This window comes from Mesoplodon densirostris, chromosome 4 (genome assembly GCF_025265405.1).
Source record: "Mesoplodon densirostris isolate mMesDen1 chromosome 4, mMesDen1 primary haplotype, whole genome shotgun sequence".
NCBI classification, from domain to species: domain Eukaryota; kingdom Metazoa; phylum Chordata; class Mammalia; order Artiodactyla; family Ziphiidae; genus Mesoplodon; species Mesoplodon densirostris.
The window spans coordinates 23,370,701-23,394,974 of record NC_082664.1 but is presented as its reverse complement, the minus strand read 5'-3'; the positions used below and the strand labels follow the sequence as shown (position 1 = coordinate 23,394,974).

The window sequence follows — 24,274 nt, the reverse complement described above, 5'->3', positions numbered from 1 at the left end:
TGTTCTTTGCTGTACATGGGCCTCTCACTGTTGTGGCCTCTCCCGTTGCAGAGCACAGGCTCTGGACGCGCAGGCTCAGCGGCCACAGCTCATGGCCCCAGCCACTCTGCGGCAGGTGGGATCTTCTCGGACTGGGGCACAAACCCGTGTCCCCTGCATCGACAGGCGGACTCTCAACCACTGCACCACCAGGGAAGCCCTCTCTTGTGTTTCTTGCCTAGAGAAGTTCCTTTAGCATTTGTTGTAAAGCTGGTTTGGTGGTGTTGAACTCTCTCAGCTTCTGCTTGTCTGTAAAGGTTTTAATTTCTCCATCAAATCTAAATGAGATCCTTGCTGGGTAGAGTAATCTTGGTTGTAGGTTTTTCTCCTTCATCACTTTAAATATGTCCTGCCACTCCCTTCTGGCTTGTAGAGTTTCTGCTGAAAGATCAGCTGTTAACCTTATGGGGATTTCCTTGTGTGTTATTTGTAGTTTTTCCCTTGCTGCTTTTAATATATTTTCTTTGTATTTAATTTTTGATAGTTTGATTAATATGTGTCTTGTCATGTTTCCCCTTGGATTTATCCTGTATGGGACTCTCTGTGCTTGATTAACTATTTCCATTGCCATATGAGGGAAGTTTTCAACTCTAATCTCTTCAAGTATTTTCTCAGTCCCTTTCTTTTCCTCTTCTTCTTCTGGGACCCCTATAATCTGAATGTTGGTGCATTTAATGCTGTCCCAGAGGTCTCTGAGAGTGTCCTCAGTTCTTTTCATTCTTTTGTCTTTATTCTGCTCTGCAGTAGTAATTTCCACTATTTTATCTTCCAGGTCACTTATCCGTTAACTGCCTCAGTTATTCTGCTGTTGATCCCTTCTAGAGTATTTTTAATTCCATTTATTGTGTTGTTCATCATTGCTTGTTTCCTCTTTAGTTCTTCTAGGGCCTTGTTAACTGTTTCTTGCATTTTGTCTATTCTATTTCCAAGATTTTGGATCATCTTTACTATCATTTTTCTGAATTGTTTTTCAGGTAGACTGCCTATTTCCTCTTCTTTTGTTAGGTCTGGTGGGTTTTTACCTTGCTCCTTCATCTGCTGTGTGTTTTTCTGTCTTCTCATTTTGCTTATCTTATTGTGTTTGGGGTCTCCTTTTCTCAGGCTGCAGGTTTGTAGTTCCCATTGTTTTTGGTGTCTGTCCCCAGTGGCTAAGGTTGGTTCAGTGGGTTGTGTAGGTTTCTTGGTGGAGGGGACTAGTGCCTGTGTTCTGGTGGATGAGGCTGGATCTTGTCTTTCTGGTGGGCAGTTCCACGTCTGGTGGTGTGTTTTGCGGTGTCTGTGGCCTTATTATGATTTTAGGCAGCCTCTCTGCTAATGGATGGGGCTGTGTTCCTTTCTTGCTAGTTTTTTGGCATAGGGTATCCAGCACTGTAGCTTGCTGGTCGTTGAGTGAAGCTGGGTCTTGGTGTTGAGATGGAGATATCTGGGAGATTTTCACCGTTTGATATTATGTGGAGCTAGGAGGTCTCTTGTGGACCAGTGTCCTGAAGTTGGCTCTCCCACCTCAGAGGCACAGCACTGACTCCTGGTTGGAGCACCAAGAGCCTTTCATCCACATGGAAAAAGAGGAAAAGGGAAAAAATAATCTTTCTTCCTCCCAATTCCACCTCCTCAATTTGGGATGATTTGTTGTCTATTCAGGTATTCCACAGAGGCAGGGCACATCAGGTTGCTTGTGGAGCTTTAATCCGCTGCTTCTGAGGCTGCTGGAAGAAATTTCCCTTTCTCTTTTTTGTTCGCATAGTTCCCGGGGTTCCTGCGAGGTAGCAAAAGTATCATCTTCCTCCTGTACTTCTTCTCTCCAGGTCCCAAAGTCACCTTCACATGGTCTGCTAGTGTTCGAGGGTATCCTGCAGAGGCGGGGGGTGGCTGTGGCTCACCGTGGGGACAAGGACACTGGCAGCAGAAGTTCTGGGAAGTACTCCTTGGCATAACCACTCCCAGAGTTCCTAAAAGTTTTTTTTTTTTAATCTGCATCATTTGGTTTATTCCCTTTCAATTATGTTTTAGTATCTCATGTATTTAGAACAATTTCCTAAAAATCTTTTGTGGTTCAGAAAGAAACATAGAATATTAAGGCTGGGCTTACTCTTTATCTGGTGCTGTCCAAGAGAAATATAATGCAAACCACATACATAATTTAAAATTTTCTAGTTGTCACATTAAACTAAGTAAAGAGAAATAGGTGAAATCAGTGTCAATTGTATGTTTAATTAAATTAGTATATTCAAAATTTATAATTTTTACATATAGTCAGAATAAGATATTATAAATGTTTTACTTTTTTTCTTATTAAGTCTTCAAAATCCAGTGTGTATTTTACACCCACAGTTCATACCAGCTGCATTTCAAGGGCTTGGGAGTCACGTGACTATGACAATTGTGTTGGGCATTGCAGCTGTACTCTATGGAGGGAAGTTATGGCTACTGTACTGGGTTGAAAGAACCAATACTTCCTTCTTTCCACTATGCTCAACCCCCAACCCCCATGCCTTTGACCTTTTAATGAAAAAATGACTCTTCTACAACTACAGAGCATGCTCATAGCTATGAGTAAAAATGATCCAACCCTGCTCCACCTAACCACACTTTTTTAAATGGTTAATAACTTTTCTTTCATTACAAGTGAAATACCTGTTTTCTGTAGACAAATTAGAAAGTACGGATTACAAAAAGAAAATTTTAAATATCTCTAATCCCACTCCCTGAGAACTTCTAATATTTTGTTGACCATCTATTTAGAAGTTTTTTTGTGCAATCGATGTAAAACAGTTTATAATGCATGCACTCTTTTGTGACTCTTTATTTTTTACCTAGTATTACCTTTTAAACATTTCTCATGTTCTTTTTATGCAACTTCTAGATAAATTATTTCCATAATGATCAGATTAAGAGGGATGACCCAGCCACAGGTCCACCCTGCACAGAATCACTATTAGCTCCATAACTATTTAAACTCATGCAGAGTCTAGGTCAGAAGTCTAGATTGCCCTACCACTCAGGTAAGTTCCATCAAGGGGTCCCCTGGGTGTCTTTTCCTTTCAATAAATCACACTGAGAACCACCTTAGTCCTTTGGTGAGGTTCTAGCTACATCTCAGCTCAGGAGGGAAGGGGTAAAAGCTTTACTTCCCAGGGGACCTTGATCCTGGTACAAACTTTCTCATATCTTCTTCAGTGATCAGCCCTTCAAGCAAAAAAAGTAATGGAATAGAGAGCTTCATCAACCCCCAAAATGGGCTTCTCTTACCTTTCTCCCAGGATGGCTTCACCTCTGGCTTCAAAGGTCCTGGGTTCTAATCCTTGACAATTCATTTGTTGTGTAACCTTGAGCAAGTCAGTTACCCTCACTGAACCTCAGTTTCTCTACTTGTAAAATGGAAATTAATACTATTTATATCACAGGGGTGTTGTAAGGCTTATATAAGGCTTTATGTTACATAAAGGTTTTATGTAACATAAAGCACTTAGCCCAGGAGCAGGCACCTATTAAACTCAGTATTCATTCCTGTTCATTCCTGTATAGGTATTCGTTCGTTCCTGTATAGGTATTACTTACCTATACATAACTAAGAAGGGAAATAGCAGACTGTGGTGCTCCATCCATATCAATTTAGATCCCTTTATTGTTTCAGTGGACCCCTTCCCCAACTTCTGTGTGTTTTTGCTTCTAGCAAATCATGCTTGCTCTTTAGAGGAATGCCTGGAGCTGATTTGAGGAGTTTATAATGGACTGAAGTAGGACTATGAAAGCCACACTTTTTCTTTGAGTGAGGACCAACTCTAAGGCATGATCTATACTCCAGAGCTCTCTGTGGGACCCCGCTGAGGCTGGGACTCTGCCTGAAATCACACCTTCACTCTCACACTTCACACACACACACATACACACACACACACTTCTCACTCTTTCCTGTCCTGCTTCCCTCTGTCCCTCTACAGTTTCCCCTAGGAATGCTTCCCTAATAAATCACTTGCACACGAATCCTTGCCTGAGGGTCTGCTTCTGGGCAACATGGACTAAGACAGGAAAATCCAGTGATTCTTTCTACAACAAGAAAAATCTATTCCAAGATGTGTTGATGTCTTGACAATGTTAATAGCACCTTCTCCTGCACACACACAAATTCCAGTCTGCTTAGTGGGATATCAGATACAGTAGTAATACATAAAGCTTATCCCTAAGGTTGAAATAGTAATGAAACCTTGTAAATTACTTCATGAGGGGAAAATTAGTGTTTGGCCATTTTGAGGCAACTCGTTTTATCATCCAGTTGAAATGATTTCATAAAATGGCTATTAGAAAAGCTTACCCCAAAAGAATCTCATGATATGGAGAACTGAGTGTTTGTAGCCTTATAAAAAAGTAATTGATTTTTAAACTGTGGTAAGAAAGCATCTTAATGTTATTTTTTAAATAAAATTGTTTGGAGTGAGGACAATATTTATTAGCTTGTGCCCCCCTCCTTCCCCACCAAGGAAAACTCCTTGTGAACCATTTTCTTGTATAATTTGTGGAACAAAATCAGGAAAATGTGTGGAGTAAGATAGCATCTAAAAATGAGGCAGATAGGAAGTCCCTCGTGGTCCAGTGGATAAGAATCCACACTCCCAATGCAGGGGGCTCAGGTTTGATCCCTGGTCGGGGAACTAGATCCCACAAGCATGCCACAGCTAAGAGTCTGCATGCCACAACTAAGAAGTCCACATGCTGCCATGAAGATCCCATGTGCCGCCACTAAGACCCAAAACAGCCTAAATAAATTAATAAATTAATTAAAATAAAATAAAATAAAATAAAAATGAGGCACAAATAACCAGTAAGGCTTGGTCAGTTTGTATAACCCAACACTTTGGGGAAGGAATGAAGTAGAAAAAGGAAGGGAGAAAGACACTTTATAGAGAATTTTGGAGATTCATCAGGAGTGGGCTTGAAAGAAGGGAGAAGCAAAGGACTTTTAAAGATGTGTTGTGAGGATTAAGAATGATTCCCCTTTGGAGATCAGCTCAGTGCTTTGTGACCACCTAGAGAGGTGGGATAGGGAGGGTGGGAGGGAGGGAGACTCAAGAACGAAGAGATATGGGAACATATGTATATGTATAACTGATTCACTTTGTTATAAAGCAGAAACTAACACACCATTGTAAACCAATTATACTCCAATAAAGATGTTAAAAAGAAAAAAAAAAAAAGAATGATTCCCCTTTGAACGCTCCTGCACTCTTGGTGGGAATGTAAGTTGGTGCAGCCACTATGGAGAACAGTATGGAGGTTCCTCAGAAAACTAAAAATAGAATTACCATATGATCCAACAGTCCCACTCCTGGGCATATACATGGACAAAACTATAATTCAAAAAGATACATGTACCCATATGCTCTTAGCAACCCTATTCCCAATAGCCAAAACATGGAAACAACCTAAATGTTCATCAATGGATGAATGGATAAAGAAGATGTGGTACATATATACAATGAAATACTACTCAGCCATTAAAAAGAATGAAATAATGCCATTTGCAGCAACATGGATGCAACTAGAGATTGTCATACGAAGTGAATTAAGTCAGAAAGAGAAAGACAAATACCATATGATATCACTTATACGTGGAATCTGAAATATGGCACAAATGAACTAATCTACAAAAGAGAAACAGACTCACAAACACAGAGAACAGATTTGCAGTTGCCAAAGGGGAGTGGGGGAGGGAGAGGGATGGACTGGGAGTTTGGGGCTGGTAGATGCAAACTATTACATTTAGGATGGATAAACAACAAGGTCCTACTGTATAGCACAGGAAACTATCCAATCTCTTGGGATAAACCATAATGGAAAAGAATATCAAAAAGAGAGTGTCTATATATATATATATATATATGTGTGTGTGTGTGTGTGTGTGTGTGTGTGTGTGTGTGTATCACTGAGTCAGTGTGCTGTACAGCAGAGATTGCCACAACATTGTAAATCAGCTATAGTTCAAATAAAAAAAAGAACAGTTCCCCTTTAACACTAACTCCCACAAGTAAAGACAGGACTTCCTTTTACTAACTTAACAGTATTTCTTTGAAAATGACATTGCAGTGAGCCTAGGTCACATGGGGCCTTAAGTTATTTTTGAACTAATTTCAACCTCTACCTTTCACTCTTCCCTAAATCAGAATCAATTTCAGTTTGAAAATGAGAGACCTCTGTTCTCTTCAAACCACTTCTTTATCCCTAATAATTGGGAGGGCAAATATTATGAGATAAGAAGTTAAATGCTTGTTAATTATAATACCTATTAATACTATTATAATCACAATCATAAAATTTTCATTTAACTTCAGTTAGGTTGTTTTACCTGGTGGTCATTATAACCCTGTGAGTTAATGAGAAGAGATATTGTTCTCCACACATGAAAAAAAATTGAGGCTCAGAGAGTTTAAAATTCAACTAAAGTCACAGAGACAGTTATTAGCAGAGTTGAGATTGGCCAGCCCAGTCAAAAGGCAGTTAAACTCTCTCCCCCATTGTACTGATGGAACACAGGTGGTAAAATAAACACTAACAATGCTACATGGAGAATAATCATTTCTAGTTTGCCTCTTTACAGGTTATTAAACTCTGTTATTACCCAAGTTTTCAAGTAACTTTGCAACCAGGATAGAAATAATAGAGGGAAAGAGAACAGTAGACATGAAGCTTAACTTCTGTCATTCTGCAGGTGCTTATTAAATCAATCCTATTACATTTATCTCAGCTTGGTGAGGTTTATTATGATAAGATGTGGCTACTCTTAGCAATATGTGATATATGTAAAATTCATAGCACAATATTTGACTGGGTATTTTAGTTATCTATTATTGCATAAAAAATTAGAGGTTTAAAACAACCATTTTATTATATCTAAATTAAAATCAGGAATTATATAATCTAAATTATAATCAGGATAGGATAAGATATAGCTGAATCATTCTCATGGCATCATCAGAGTTCACTTAATGGTATTCGTGTGACAAATGGGTGTCGCTGGAGAGCCCAAGGTATGTTCCTTCACATGTCTGCTGCTTCGTGGGGATGGCTGAATGCTGGTCTCAGGTGGGACTGTGACTGGAGCTCCTACACTCTTCATTTCAGGGTAGTCAGACTTCTTTCATGACAGTTCAGGGCCCTCTAGGAGAATATTCAAAGACACCCATGTAGAAGCTTCAAGACATCTTCTAATCTAACCACAAAATGCAAGAACACTACTTCTACCACATTCTTTGGTCAAGCAACAAAGGCTAGCCCAAATTCAAGGGGAGGAAAATTTGTGGCCATCTTTTTACTACCACAGTGGACATCAGTAAATCTTTCTTTCCCTTCAGTAACAGTTTCCACATTATCTTATCTCTCTAAGCAATAGGAATTTTTTTTTAAAAAAAGGACAGGAAAAATGATCCATAACAAAGAGAAACTCAGTTGATAACAACAGACCCATAATGACAGAGATGATGGAATTAACAGACAATGACACAAAATTTCTGTTATAAGTCTTCTAAAGAAACTCAAGAAAAGAAAACATGACCATAATGAGAGAAATGGAAGATATGGAGAAGACCCAAATGGAATTCTATGGTTAAAAATACATAAAATGAAAAATTAACTAGATGGGCTTAATGGCATTAAACACTACAAAATGAAAAATATTAAGACTTTGAAGACTTAGCGATAGAAAATATCCAAAATTGAGTACAGAGGGGAAAAAAGATATTTAAAAAATGAAGAGTGCATCAATGACCTGTAAGACAAAATCAAGTCTTTAATACACATGTAATTGGAGTTCCAAAAGGAGATGAGAGAGAAAGGGAACAAAAGAAAATTTTGAGGCAGTAATGACCCAAACTCTTCCAAATCTGATAAAAACTCTACACCCACAAGTCCAAGAAGCTCTAATGAAGCAGAAGAAGAATAAACAGAAAGAAAGCTACACCAGGGCACACCATAATCAAATTGCTGAAAATCAGTGATAAAGAGAATATCTTAAAAACAGCCATAGAAAAAAATAAATACACAGAGTTCTTGTCAGAAACTCCACAGGTTGGAATGCAACAGAATGACATCTTTAAGTACTGAAAGAAAGAAAAAGCTGTTAACCTATAATTTCCGGCCCAGTGAAAATATCTTTCCATATTGAAAGCAAAATAAAGACTTTTTCTGATAAACAAAAGTTGAGCAAAGTCTTTGCTAGCAGACCTGCACTAACAACAACAAGAAGAATAACATGTTAAAGGAAGTTCTTTAGGCAGGAAAAAACAATACCAAATGGAAATTTGGATCTACATAAATGTATGAAGAGCAGCAGAAGTGGTAGGGAGGAAGACTATGGTTTGAAATCAGTGTATAACACTTAAGACGCAAGCACAGAAAAGAAAATTAACTCATTCAAAAAATTAACACCTGAAATGCAAATTAGGAATGAGAAGAACTTGCTTTTTGATCATTTGTTAAATAAAATTATTTTTCTTCTCCCTAACAACAACAGCAAGAACAAAAACATACACACACAGGTACACACACACACATCTCCTTCAAAAATATTTGACCCTGGTATTTAACATTTCTGAATAGAATATATATATGATAAATCTATGCATACTAACTCTTTGATGTTTCACTCATTGTCCTGACTGGTTTGAAAGTTTCCTAAGCCAATAGTCTTTTCTCCCTGGGTAAAATTCACTGACAGTACTTTGAAATTTTAATGAGAGATGATGAACTTAATGAACTGCCAATGTGCACGTGACTACCAGAAAAAAATGTTAATGTTACCCTCTGCCAAAACCTGCATTGCCATTTTTAAGGAAAGCTACTTTTCGAACACTGGACAGATGGCAAGGGTTCACCAAGTGCTTTTATCTGGAGTACAAACTGGAGGCCAGCTATGTTTATGGGCATCATTTTATATAAGACTTCATGCATTATAATTCCCGACATTCATTCAGTATTGTGTGATATATAATTCACTTTTCATTTCTCCTCATAATAACTAAGTGAGAAGAGTGGATAATATTATCACCCTTCTTTGGTTAAGGTTCAAAAAGCCTTGACTCCCAGTCCATCACCCTGCTTCTTTCACTGACACTTTTAATCCTTCAGATTCTGTTATAAATTACAGCCTTCAGGTTTCAGCTTAAATCAGTTCTTTGGAGAGGACTTCTTATGCACTTGCACAGATCTGGGCTCTTCCGTCATAGCATTAACACAATGATAATAATATAGTAAGTTAACTGTATTAAATAGGTTTTTTAATGTCTAGCTCCTCCACTGGTCTCAGCTTCATGAAGGCAGGATGTCCATCTGAGTTGTTTATCATCGCATTCCCCTCACCATGCATGGTGCCTGGAACATGGTAAGCACTCAACATATGTGTAGTACTAAATATGTGTTGATTCCTGAAGTGCCTCTGGGTCACACCTTCACAACAAAGGAAAGAACCTATGGTTATGTAGTTTCAGAACACCATATGTGTATATACTTTATAGTGGAATGCTTGCAGGACTGCTATTACTTTATTATAAGAACTTAAGTCACTCCACCTTTCCTCATATTATTCATCCATAAAATAACAAGGTTTAGACAAATATATAGGTTTTAAACAGTGCTCCTCAAAGCCTAAAATGCTCCATGAGGGTTGAGGAAGTGTTAAAGGGAACCGTTTACATTTTTTCTTTTATTTACATACCAAGTACGACTACCACACAAAGTAAACTGTAGTCCAAGGCTCTGTAATAAAATATTCCCAAAAACATTGAGGCTGCACTGTAATGCTCCCTAGTAAATTAGAAACAAATGAAATAGAGGAAATTTTTAAAGTAACACATAATGGATCATAATAGAGATATATAAAATCTCTTAAAGGAAATAGAACAACCTCATGCAATCTAGTTGAAGAAAATATCCATCTGGCAGAGAATTTATCAGCCATAAATGCAGAGAGAAAGTGGAGTCACACACGAGAATTGTGGAAATTCCTGTCTAGTCAATGTCCAAGACAAATGAAACTTAAACCAGTGAATGCAAAGTGCTGTGATCCCACAGACAAGGTCATTCCTTGTAAGAAGTGGTGATGTTAGGCTCTCTTAGCCTGAGAGCATTAAAAAAATGAGTTCGTCTCCTTCTTTTGATGGATTTCATGCTCTACACGCAATCTCCTGAATCTGTCTTGGTTCCCTACAATAGTCTGCCCACAAGAAAAAATGGGCTTGGCATCATGACTACTCTGGTCCCTGTGACAGTTGTATTTCTCATCATTGATTAATAAATTGGCAAACAGATTTGTATGTTTTTATTTCTTTAAAAAAAAAACTCATCTAGTGTTCAACCACTATGTGCCAGACATTGTTTTAGGTGCTTCTAACAATAATTTATTAAATCTTCATGGCAACCCTATGAGGTAGGTATTTTTATTATCATCTACATTTCATATTTTGCAGAACAGCAAGCAGTAGTGTATACTGAAGAATCTGATGTCTTTTTGCCTGTGATTAAAACCCTGCTCTCCTACTGAACAGCTGTGTGGCTCTTAGCAAGTTATTTAACCTTCCTGTATCTCAGATCGTCATCTGTAAAATGGGGATAATAATATTACGTAACTCACACGGCTGTTATGATGATGAAGTAATAAGTGTAATGTACTTTCATAGTGCCTGGCTCAGAGTTATGTAGATATTTATCATTTTAAATTTACATTCTTATTGTACTAGTCTGGATTCTCCAAAGAAACAGAATACATACATATATATTCTATATACAGAGACATAGGCAGAGAGAGAAGGATTTTTTACAATAAGGCATTGGCTCACATGGTAATGGAGGCTGAGAAGTCTAAGACCTACAGTTGGAAAGCTGGAAACACAGGAGAGCTGACAATATATTTCCAGTCCGAGTCCAAAGACCTGAGAATCAGGAGAGGCTCTATGTAAGTTCCAGTTAAGTCTGAGTCCAAAGGCAGGAAAAGACCAGTGTCCCAGCTGGAAGATAGGCAGGCAGAGAGAAAGAATTTTCTCTCTTATACAGCCTTTTTTTTTTTCTATTCAAGCCTTCAATGAATTGGATGAGGTCCATCCACAATGGGGAGGGAAATCTACTTTACTCAGCCTACTCATTCAAATGTTTACCTCATCCAGAAATACCCTCACAGACACAACCAGAATAATGTTTAACCAAATATCTGGGCACTCTATGGCCCTGTCAAGTTGACACACAAAATTAACCTTCACACTTGGGTTTACAAATATACTTTTTTACATGACTGTGCATATCTCCAAATACTTTAGCAGTTAAAAATACCAATCATGAGGTATTGGTAAATACCAATTGGTATTTACATACACATCTACCAGTCTGGCTAAAATTTTAAAGACAGATAATACCAGGTGTTGGTGAGGATGCGGAGTTAACTGGAACTCCCATCCATCACTGGTAAGAGGGAACATGGTACAGTCACTTTGGAAACCAGCAGTTTTTGTTATAATTAAGTATATATTTACTTATGATTCATAAATCCCACTCCTAGGTATTTACCTAAGAGCAATGATTGTATATGCCCATAAAAAGTTTGCACACAGATGTTCATAGAAGCTTTAACCATAATAGCCCCAATTGGAAAAATATCAATTAGAGAATGAATAAACAAATGATGTGTATTCATAGTTAGCAATAAAAAGGAACGACTGATACAGGCAACAACATGGGTGAATCTCAAAACCATTAAGTTGAACAAAAGAAGCCAGACAGAAAAGGGTGGCTAATGTATGATTACATTTATGTGAAGTTAACAAAAAGAGCAATCTGTGGTTATCTTCTGAGAGGGATGGGGTTACTGATTGGAAAGGGGCACAAAGGAACTTTCTCAGATGATGGAGATATTCTATATTTTGATCCAGGTCCTCGTCACATGGATGTATGTGTTCATATATGTAAAGTGTAAATATACCTACCTATACTGGATGAAATACAAATTCATATTTTAAAGCAAGACAAGAAAAATTTAAACATAAAATTTTGCTCTGCCCTTTGGCCTCCCCCCTCCCCTCTAGTGCACATTGTGTGTCTGCATTATATGTTAACCAGACCTCCCCAACAGCAGAAATAACTGCTCAACCCTAAAGATCAATTTTCTCCTTCTGGCGCCAGCCGTGTAACTCCTCGGAAGATAACATTCCTTTCTCAATCCTAGAATGAGTCACAGTGACTCACTACTCCCCTGTATGTGCAGACATCTCTGGTGAGCTGTATGTACAATGCCAGTGTATCATTTCCCTTAAAGATAACGATTGGTGTGGAACAGGCTATTCACACAACCTGAGGAGATACTGGCCCACACCCAGTGGAAGTTCTTAGCTTAAATACTTAACTGATGACCTACTAATATTACTAGTCATATTCCTTGTATTCTGCCTAATTGTACAAGATTATTGTTTCTTATATTACCAAATGTGTGACTGAGACTCAGATAAAATTAATGATGATTAAGCGCCTTGAAACCTAATTGATCAAATTTATAATTCTATAAGATCAATTGTTGTAATAATGTAACTCTAATTATGAGGAGAAGCAACAAGAGGGAACCATTTCCTGGACCATGACAGACTAGTAAGACAGGCAGTCCAGAGGATTTTGGCTACTGTTAACAGGGCCTACTTCAGTAACAGCACACTGAATGGCCTATCAACGAAATCCTCACCTGACCTGGGGATGAGCATTCCTAGCACCATGGGACAAATTGCTCATGAAATGCCTCCCAAACCTTGGTTGAAATTAAGACCGAAAGGGAAGAGATTATAAAATAAAGAATGTTGTCCACTACCCAGGTCTACACATTAGCCACTGCAGTCGCTGACCTGCAATATACCTTGAAAGGAATTCATGGCGAAGATCAGGATGAGGCAGTCTGTACTCTGGGAAAACTGGCAGAACAGACCTTCAGGTAGATATTTTCAGGGGAAATTTTTTATAAACCTGGATTCTTGCATCTTCCCATACTTAGGAAAGCACTAAACCATTAACTAAGACGTCTGTTCCTTGTGACTAGCAGCAAATTTCTACTGAGATGTGTGTTTGATTGTATATACCCCATTCACCAAAATCCAATGTATACTGGCCTTCCCCTTTACCTCTTCAGAGCAGTTCTCAAAGCTCTCTGAGAGACTGTGTCCTGGGTTATAATCCTTAGACTGGCTCAAATAAAAATTTCCATTTCATTCTTAGACTGACTATTGATTAATTTTTTTGTTGACACACTGGTATACCCTTAAGTAGCTAAGTAGACATTTAAGGTTTGTGCAACTTAACTGGACACAAATTATACTTGTGAAAATATTTCAATACAATAAGTATCCCAAATGAAATAAAACTAAATTAAATATGTATTTTTTAATCTGGAAACCAAGCATCATAAATAGAAAATTCTCTCCCAGATGACATAAACTGTACAATTTCCATAAGCCAGATCTCTCAGGCCATTGCTTGGGTCTCTAAGTCTCAGATAACAAAAATTAAAGCCCAAATGGAAACTGTCTGTCCCAGAATGATGACTCATAGGTGCCTCTGGAATCTGGGTGTTGCAGTTTCACACCTTGTGCTGCAGGCATCACCTGGTATTTTTGTACTGTTTGTAAATAATTCAGCAGCAGCCCTGACTGAAATCCTACCCTACCACCAAAAACAGAAAACACAACTTAGTACAGATTAAAATTTGTTCATACTTAAACATACGGCCTATATGTAAAGAGTCCCAACTATTTGACTGCGTGATTCTTCTGGGTCTACATCCCTGATATTAATCCTCGTGCTTGCTGCACTCTCTCACAGCTCACCACAGAGTTAGAAAAAAAAATTTGTACAGTGGTAAAACAAATTCACCAATGAGAATTTTTTTCTCAGCAAAGTAGAAACAATGGGAAAACGATAAACGTCATATTTAATATTGTCCAGTTTATAGTGTACAACTTCACAATATATAAGTATCTGGATTATTTGCACCAATTCTGTCTTCTTCTACTGCCAGTACTTTCCAGTGCTTTTTATTGTCACACTTGGCACATCTAAATAAATTATCAGTTGATTGACACAAGTATTTAATAAAAAGGAGCTTTTACAGATCTGCTAGTCAACACAGTGCCTGTAGTTAACAATAATGTATTGTTCACTAAAGATTTGTTTAGCAGGTAGATCTCATGTTAAATGTTCCTAACACACACGCGAAAACCAAGAAAAAACAAAGAAAAGGGGACACAGGAAACTTTTGGAAGCAATAAATATGTCTATTACCTTTATTGTGGTTTCATGGGTGCATGAAACCCATATGGGTACATATGGCCAAACTCATCAAATTGTATACATTAATTATGTATAGTTTTTTGTATGTCAACTAACCTCCACAAAGCTGTTAAAAATAGAGTTAATGTAATTCTGAATAAAAAATACTTTCTCCTAAAATTTTTTTAACTAAAAAATTAATAAAAAGGAGCCCTTGAAATGCAGATGACGAGGGAATTCCCTGGTGGTCCAGTGGTTAGGATGCCATGCTTTCTCTGCCAGGGCGCGGGTTCAATCCCTTGCTGGAGAACTAAGACTCCCCCAAGACGCACACATGGCCAAAAAAAAAAAAAAGAAAGAAAGAAAGAAATGCAGATGACAATATTAAACAAACAAGCTTGGTGCAGAATCACAAAATATTCTCAGCCTGGGCTTCCCTGGTGGCACAGTGGCTAAGAATCTTCCTGCCAACGCAGGAGACACGGGTTCAAGCCCTGGTCCAGGAAGATTCCACATGCCCTGGAGCAGCTAAGCCCGTGCACCACAGCTACTGAGCCTGTGCTCTAGAGCCCGCAAGCCACAACAAGAGAAGCCACTGCAATGAGAAGCCCACACACCGCAACGAAGAGTAGCCCCCGCTCACTGCAACTAGAGAAAGCCCACGCACAGGAATGAGGACCCAACGCAGCCAAAAATAAATAAATAAATAAATTTATAAAAAAATAAAATATTCTCAGCTGATTGCCAAGAGACCAAAAATGTGACACGCAAGTGGAAAGTTTGGTGTTTCTGGACCACACAAGCTCAGCCGTGGCAAAGATCAGCAGGGATTCTCAACTCATGAGATTCAGTCTGGCTCATCTGCTCATACTCCACATTCTTTATCAAGTAAAGGCTGTAGTGGGAAACCTGAAGCATTGATTAATTAAAACCTCACCCACATGTACACACCGACACACAAACTATGTATTATGAGTACATAGTACTTAAAACTGGATCCTATTTGGCAAAATCTGTAAGTCAATCAGTGGCATTTCACATGCATTTCTATTTCTGCACTGCAGCTTCCAAATGCAGATATTTGAGAAATATAAATCTTGCCTGCTCAAAGCCCAAAGGAAACATTTGACTCTAAGTCATATTCTCACTGATACTTCTTGGTTAAATAAGTCTTAGAAAAACAAATTAAATTACATCAGCAGCTTAAATATTTATTCTCTCTTGTAATTTCCATATCTTAAAGCCAACCTGTTTAACTATTAAATGTACATAGTCCACTTAGGATACAAAACTATAGCTGTAAACTTTTTTCCCCAATGAGTTATATGTGATGCCTTAGTCATTAATAGTAAATACTGATACTATTTGTATAAAGTAAGCCTTCTGAGTTTTTTCACTCTATTTTAGAGAGAATAATCATTGCCTTCTTATTTTGAACCATCAAAAAAAAAAAAGCAGAGTCTCTTCTGTACCTGGTGTATTTTCATATGAAATAAACACTATTTTGATGCTAATCCTTTGGATAATAGTGTAAAGCTTTTCTAATGTTTTTATCAAAAGAATATACTCTTAGATACGTATTTTTCTCTTCCAAAAATATTCAAAATGTATTCTGAAAGTAAAATAAAATATTTTGGCCAAATAATTACAATCATTTGCTTTCTTTCCTCTCCCATCTGCTTTTAAAGCAGTAATCACAAAGTCACAAGATTCTTTGAATAAAGTTCTGCTTTTGAAAATATAGACAATGGAAAGAGCATCCAACTCTATGTCCCTGGGTGAGGGGACAAAAAAGAGAAAGAAGTTGATGATAAACACGTATCAGTTAGTTCTAGTTACAAAATTACTGCCTAACAAAACCACCACCAAACCTCCTTAAGGGTTAAGGCTCATGCATCTGGGGTCAGCTAGAGGTCAGAAAGACATCCACATATTACAATAACTTACTCTCCAGGATCCTCATAGTAAGACTAATGGGGAAAAATGGAACAAAGTTTCTATAAATAAATACGGTGTCATCATTATTTAATTAGCTAGATGTCATGCCCTAGCCCAGGATTTTTGCCCTTTATTAGAAGGGAGATAGATGCTTTAAGAGAAAACTCTTCCTACATATTTTTGTGTAAATCAGAATAATAACATTTTAAAAGCTTGGGAAGAAAGTAGAGGATATGTGGTGAATTTTAGAGTGTCAACCAAGACAATTTATACCCAAAGTAAAAAAATATGTTTTTAACTCATTAATGAATTTATTTTTACAGATTATATACACATTACTATGATTATATCCAGGTAAATTGTACAAGCTGCTAAATTGAATTCGGCAATTTGTATGATCAGTGGCCATTCTGATAGTTCATTCATTTAACATTATTGAAACCAGTCTTCTGCATTATAATCATCATGTTATTAACTAAGTTCATTCAATAAATAGATCATTCATTTTCATCTTAGGCTAGGACTTATTGCTTAGGACTTATTGTGCATATTGTATCATTAGTAAGACAGCTGTACTGAGATACATAATTCTTATCAGTGCATTTATATGGTGGCTTTCTTTTTTTTTTTTTTACAACTTTATTGGAGTATAATTGCTTCACAATGGTGTATTAGTTTCTGCTTTATAACAAAGTGAATCCATTATACACATACATCTGTTCCCATATCCCTTCCCTCTTGTGTCTCCCTCCCTCCCACCCTCCCTATACCACCCCTCCAGGCAGTCACATAGCACCGAGCTGATCTCCCTGTGTTATGTGGCTGCTTCCCACTAGCTATCTACCTTATGTTTGGTAGTGTATATATGTCCATGCCTCTCTCTCCCTTTGTCACAGATTACCCTTCCCCCTCCCCATATCCTCAAGTCTATATGGGTGGCTTTCTTTGATGAGAAATCTGGCTGAGAACAATATCTTGTTTGTGCAATCAAGCAAAATGTTAGCATTTCAAAAATGTTTGTCTTTTAAAACACGTTCTGCATGTAGGTGAGGAAAAAAAAAATATTTCCCTTCTACTCCTCTAGGTTCTCAGCTAGGGCTTTGTAACCAAACACAGAGTGGCAAGAGAAAAGCATACAAATATACTTAATGCAAGTTTTACATGACATGGGAGCCTTCATGAAGAAATGAAGACTTGAAGAAGTGATTAAACTTGAGCATTCTTATGCTAGGTTTAATGAAGATAGGAAAGTGGTGGGAAAATGTGACAGGACAAAGGGGTATGAGCTGAGAATAGTAAACTAGGGGAAACTTGCAAGGTCTGTTCATTCAGAATCCCCTTGGCATCCCTCTGTCTTCCATGATAGGGCTGCTCCTTTCCTCCGGGGAGGGCACCTCTCACATGAGGGTCTTAGGGCTTGCTTCAGAGTGTGAAGGGGAGGCAGAGAATCCTTCTGACACCTCTGCTTCTCAGATTCCTCCAGCTTAAAGTATTCAGTATGCCAACACAATATGTTTTGGGATAGTGTGTCCTGAACTCCATCAACTACAACTAACTCAGTAGTAGGAAAAAGATCTTTGTTCTGACTTAAAGTGTGTATGTGTTTACGTGTGTGAAAGAGAAAGAGAGAATCCAAGAAACATGTATTACAAATTTCAGAAATTCATATATTGGAAAACAATATACACATTATTTGAAACTTTAACCAAAGGCTATTAAATTGCATTTAGATGTTATTTCTGTTCCAAGTCAAACTTCTCTGAAACCATTGTTACTCTAATTTTCTTTTAAATTAAGTATAGCTTCTTTACTTTTGAAGACAGAATAAACCCCCAAATTTTTAGCCAATGAAAGTTACAAATTAAGTCCACATTACCTACAAGCAGTGTGCAAAATCTTAGATAACTATGCCCTCAATATCCATGCCTTAGGACATGCTCTATAAGTAAGACTATCTGTGAACTTAAGTAAGTCTCTTCGGGTGATAACCAACAGGTGTGTACCTTATCCTTTGTTTTTCTTAGGCATGGCCCAATTTTACTGGGAGATTTTAGTCCCAAAGACTTGTTATTCTCATTTTTTTTTTTAACTTCAGAAACTTGGATCTGGACCAACAGGCTTTTAATCAATCCAATTAAGGGAATGTAAGTGGGAGACCTGTGAGGGAGTACAGGTAATCTATGGGACCTGAATTTCTTGAATCATATGAAGGCATATTGCACTTTATGCTGAATCACCAGTATTGCAAAGGGCTGACAATCTACCCTTTTGTCATTCACATCACCTCCCTCTGCCACCTTTTATAAATTAATTTGGTTTTACTGAGGCTTTGATGAGGCAAGTTACAGATATATTTCTTGATAGACAGACATGATGTAGTGGGTAAAAGGAATGGCTATAAATAGGTCTTAGTAACGTGGTGATAAGATGTCAGGGGAGGGGAAGTGTTCTATATTCCTGTGATTAGGTCTTTTAGTGAGCCTATGCCTCTGGACTGTGAACTTCACAACTGTTTCTCAGTTTTTTTCTCTCCCCTCTAGGTAGGACAGAATGGCTAGAGTGAGCTGGAGTTGTGTATGTCCCTTCCACAGCATCTGGATAACTAGTTTCCCCTGAGGGCAGGCCTTGTTAAAAAGAACAGAGTGCTCTGATGTACAGTTGGCCCTTGAACAACATGGCTTTGAACTACATGGGTCATTCGTGGATTTTCTTCAGTAGTAAATACTACAATACTACTTGATCCAGCAGTGGTTGGTTGAATCTGCAGATGCAGAACTGCAGATACTGAAAGCCAACTATAAAGTTATACGTGGATTTCCGACTGTGTGGGCATTGGTGCCCCTAACCAACCTCTCCATTGTTAAAGGGTCAACTGTATTTCCAGATGGTTCCTTTTCCCCTCCCTTTGACAGAAGCATAAAGGGATTTTCCCCTAGTGTTTACTCTTAGAACCTTGTGGAACTCCTGGAGGTAAATCTCACAAAATTGTGGAGGTCCGCCTGTGACTAGGTTCTCCTAGAATTTCCAACTCTCAGAGTTGTCTGCACTGCACCTCTGGCAATTGGTCAATCACAGCTCAGGTTTTCCTACCCTACCCTGGCACTGGTTCCCCCTTATAGTTTTTGCTCATGAGTCTCTGCTCTGGGAAGTAGGGACTCCTTGTATTTACCTGTCTCTCCAGTCCTGGGGACAGTGGCTTGCCCTATGTCTTCCCCTGTCCCACAGATCCAAGAAGAGTTGTTGATTTTTCAGTCTGTTCAACTTTTTGCTTACTGTTAGGAGGGAGGGGTGACTTCCAGGCTCTAGTCATGCAGAACCAGAAACCAGAAATTCTAAATATATTTCAATCACTGCAAAAATTAGTAGTTCAAAGAGTACATAGATCAAGGAAATAGATTACTGAGAAAAAACCCTGCAGCCTAGAAGGAAAAATACACAATCTCAGTATGATGTCTTTTTAAAAGGTAGCAAATGAACAATGTGTAATTACCAACATTTAAATGGCAAAAACAGACCCATGGAGAAGAGGATAAGCATGGTGAGGCATTGGCTTTTTGCAAAGCCAGCTAGAACAGTAAGTACACCTTTCTCCATACAGAATTCTATTCAAGCAGTTGCTATAACAAAGAAAGACAATAAAAAATGGAGGATCAAGGTGGAGAGACATACTGGAATGCATAAAGATGTCTCATTGAGAAAGGAAACCACTCTCAGCCTTCTGAAAAGTAACAAAAAAGCAAACTGGAAGAAAAGACACAACCATTTGGTTGCATATGCAACAAAAACATCATGATCCTGAGAAGAATTAGCTCCTTGTCAGTCATTAATTTCCAAATTGCAGCAAGTTGATGATAAGATCAAGGTAATGGTTGAAGAGACCTTTGCTTGGGCAAAAAGATTATAATCATACCACTATTTTTAATCTTTAAGATATATCAAATGCATTTAATCCTCTTAATACATACTCTGGTGGCATTTCAAGATATTTCCATTGACCGTGAATTCAGTAGTCTTAATAAACTTATGAATATATTATGTTGCCCTTCCATTAACAAATTAAATATGATGTTATACAAGGCATACTAGTTCACTGATAATTCAAAGGCAAAGTTTGAAGATTTATTGTCTGCATTTGATTCTCACTCTCAATTCTTGTTTTGTTGGGGGGGAAATTGTTTTCTTGCTTATGTATGATAAAATATACATTGTAAGGATTGTCATGCTTCTAATAATGTGTTCTGTATAATTAAGGTGGGTTACTAGAAAAGTCTAATGATTTAAACTCTAATTGTGTAACTGTTATTTTCATAGGAAGTTTATAGAGACTCATCTGAAAACCATTCCCAGTCATGCATTTTCAAATCTGCCCAATATTTCCAGGATGTAAGTCAATTTTTTTTAATATAAAGAGCAGTTTGCAATTGTGACATGTTATTTTCTAAATGTGTTCTATCAAGAAAAATACTTGTTATATATCGCACTTGCCTAAGTCAATAACATCTACATTTCCAATATATATGAAGTTTATGTACAAGATGTTTATTTGATTTGACTACATCTTTATTCCTTAATTCCTAAATGATTTTTTAAACCTAAAGTAAATTTAAATTCCTTTGGCTTTAAGAATTTAATAATTCTTGATGTATATCAATATATTTTGAGATGTGGCAAAACCTTAGCCAGGAATCTCTCCCTTAAACAGATCTATATATCTATCTCTAATCTATCTATCCCAGTTACCAATTCTTGATTCTCTTTTCACCACTAGTACAACTGTTGACATTTTGTCGTAAATGTAGCCAGTGATTTCAGACTTCTCACTTTAAAAAATAACTAAAATTAATTTGAAAATTTGAAATCATAGAAAACTGAATTGCTATACACTCAAGAGTGAGGAGAAAAAGGGGTTCCATGTTGCATTGACAAAGAGTATATCTGTGTCTGAAATGAACCAGGTCTTTATTTCATTTAGTTGATTCTGACAAGCAATGCAGATAATCCAGGCCTACCAATGACAATACAACCAGCCCGTGTGATCTCTGGCTAAGTTTATTCATTTCATGACCATTTATTGAGTATCCATTGTGTCATGTCAGGGGCATTTGACGTTTTTGGTTGTCACAACTGAAGAGAAGAGTGCTACTGTCATCTAAGGTGTAGAGGGGAAGGATCTGCTCAACATCCTACAAGGCATAGGATGCCCCCCACCTCCAACAAAGCATTATCTAGTCCAAAATGTCAATAGTGCTGAGACTGAGAAACCATCCCAGCTGAACATCTCTGCAGTTTTTTTCTTTTTCTTCCAGCCCTTCCTTTTTCAAATTCTTGCCTCCTTTGGTTTCCCTGATGTTGTTCTCTCCCTCTTTTTAACATCTTACCCTGGCTACTCTTCCTCAGTTTCCTTTCCTGGATTCCTATTTTATTTCATTTAGTTACTTACATAACAGTTCTTTGTTTATTTTGTCCTAATTCCTTTATACCCTCCACACCTTGAATGAAAACTCCCATTCCTTTGGCTTCACTATTACCTAATACAACTAATTCCTAAATGAGTATCTCTAGCCCTGACTTGTTCCTACAGTTCAGGCCTGTATTACAAACCTCCTTCCAAATAGTGTCACCTTGATGTCCCACAGACACTTCAAACAACATATCCAAAATAAACTCATCATCTTCCTCCTAAACTGTTCCCTCTCTACCCCTTCTTTTAACAGCAACACCATTTAGTGGTCTGAAAGCTAAAAGCCTCAAATTCCCCTTTAGCTCTTCCTTTTCCCTGATCTCCCCTATACAATTGCCTATTTGGTGTCTCTACTTGGCTATATTCATTCATTCATTCAATGAATATTTATTGAGCCCTACTTTGTGCCTGGTGCTTTGCTAGATGTGTCACATACAACAGTAGACAATACTTATGGAGCCTCCAGTTTCCTTCCTAAGAGAGTGATAAGTGCCATGATGGGGTCAGTTCTAGGGTGACCTGGGAACTCATATGAGAGGTCTGTTACCTGGATATGGGGTGGGGTCAGTGAAGGCTTCCTGGAGGAAATGGTGCCTAATTTGCAATGTGTATTATCTGGCCAAAAAACAAAAGATGGAAAGATAGTTCCAAGCAGAAGAGAAAAGGGATGTCAGTGAAGTTAAAAATAAGTTTGTTGAGGCTGGAGCTTAGGCTGGGAGTGGAGACAGTAGAGAAAAATAAAACTGGGAGGGAAGTGAGTACAGGGCCTTGTGAATCATTTGAAGGAGTTTGAAATCTTCCCTAAGGACCAAGCCACAGAACGATTATAAGCAGGGAAGTGACAGATCAGATGTTTTAGAAATATTCCCTGGCTGTGCTGTGGAAAAGCGGTGGAAGTGGAACAAGACTGGAGGCAGGAAGTTAGTCAGGAGGTCGATGCAGTGCCTGGGGAGAGGGGACGGCAAGTTGAATGGTGAAGGCTGAGTGGGAAAAAAGAAAAAGTGGCCAGGTTTGAGAAATAAGGGAGAACTGACAAACTTAAAAGTTGGTTGATTTTGAAGGGGGAAAGAGATGGAGAATTTCAATGACATTTCTGACTAGGACACCTCTGTGGTTGATGAGCACATTTGCCAAGGTAGAGAAGTTTTCTGTGCATTTGCTGTGGAGGGACAGGGGGTAAGTTAGGAATTCAATTTGGGGCCTGTGGCATTTGAGGTGCCTTTGAGGCATCAAACAGCTATGTCTAATAGATATCAGGATAAAATTCTTTTATTAATTCATTCAAGAAATATTTATTCAGTCCCTGGTATATATCAATCATTTTCCCAAGAGATAGGGATACATCAGGGAACAAATGGACAAAGAGCCATGCTCCTGTGGAGTTCACATTCGAAAGAAAAGAAATAAGCAAGGAACCAAAAACATAATAAATAAATATATTAATACAGAAGGGAATATGGATATGGCAAAAAGGAAAAAAAATCAAAGTAGACTAAGGAGAACTGGAAATTCTGGGTATATAGGGGCACTCAGGAGAGATTTGGGTAGAGATTAAGACTTGAGAGTCATAAACAGGTAGAAGTAACTGGGACCAGGGAAAGGCATCAAAGAGAAGGAGAGGCTTAAAAAAAAAACTGAACAAAGAACAATTTTAAGAACATGAGGTCCCTAAGGAGGCAGGAGGGAATGGGGTCCAAATAGAGGGATTGACCTTCTAAAGGAAGATGGGCACCTTTTGTGCTATAACGAGAAACAGTAGTTAGAGATGGGGCAGATGCAGGTAAATTAATAGGCTTATTAGAGGGGGATTCAAGGAATTCTCATCTCAAGGTTTCAATCTTTTCTACAAATTATTAAAAAGATTATCTACTAATATTTGGGTAGAAAGGGCAGAGTTAGAAATTTGGGAAGGTTTGAAATAAAATGATGGGCAATAAAAGAAGGAAGTTTGACTGGGATATTCAGGACATCCAGGCAGATTTGAAGGTCCTGATGAGGACTCTTCCAGGGAGACTATGTTTAGATTCTCCAGTCTGGGTTAAGTGTGCCCTGAACCCCATCAGAAAATTTATCATTCTACATGTTAATTCTATTTACCTGTCTGTATCTCCCACTACTGTGAGTTCCTTGAAGCTAGGGAACAGGTCTGAGTGGTCAATGCTCATTTACTGACATATAGTGAATGTTCAATAGATATTTGTTGAATGAAAGCATACACACATACCTAAATAATAGTTAGGGAGCTGTCACATCTGCAGGGCAAGAGATCACCAGGTAGCTTTGCCTGGAACAGTACAAATTCCCACCTATTATTCTGGCATAATTATTAATAGCACCCTGTATTAACTCACAAAAATATCCTATTTTGGATGATTAATGATATGGTTACTCTAGTTATTACATGAGACTTGCATGCTTAGAAGAAATATGAGGAAGAGGTGGGATCGGATTTTTCCTGATTATAAAAATAGGATAAGCAAGTAGGGAATCACTGCTTTTATCCTACTGAATAAATGGTTCCTATATGTTGTCTTCACAACCAAGCTATGAGAGTCC

The 24,274-nt window shown here is 37.9% G+C and overlaps 1 protein-coding gene across 1 annotated transcript in view; it reads left to right on the top strand.

Annotated features, from left to right (window-relative positions):
• Nucleotides 1-24,274, top strand: part of TSHR (thyroid stimulating hormone receptor) — a 163,543-nt gene that overhangs the window by 69,561 nt on the left and 69,708 nt on the right. Inside the window, exon 3 of the mRNA XM_060097966.1 lies at nt 20,569-20,640. Within this exon, the coding sequence (XP_059953949.1) occupies nt 20,569-20,640 (72 nt within the window). The remainder of the gene's footprint in view (nt 1-20,568; nt 20,641-24,274) is intronic.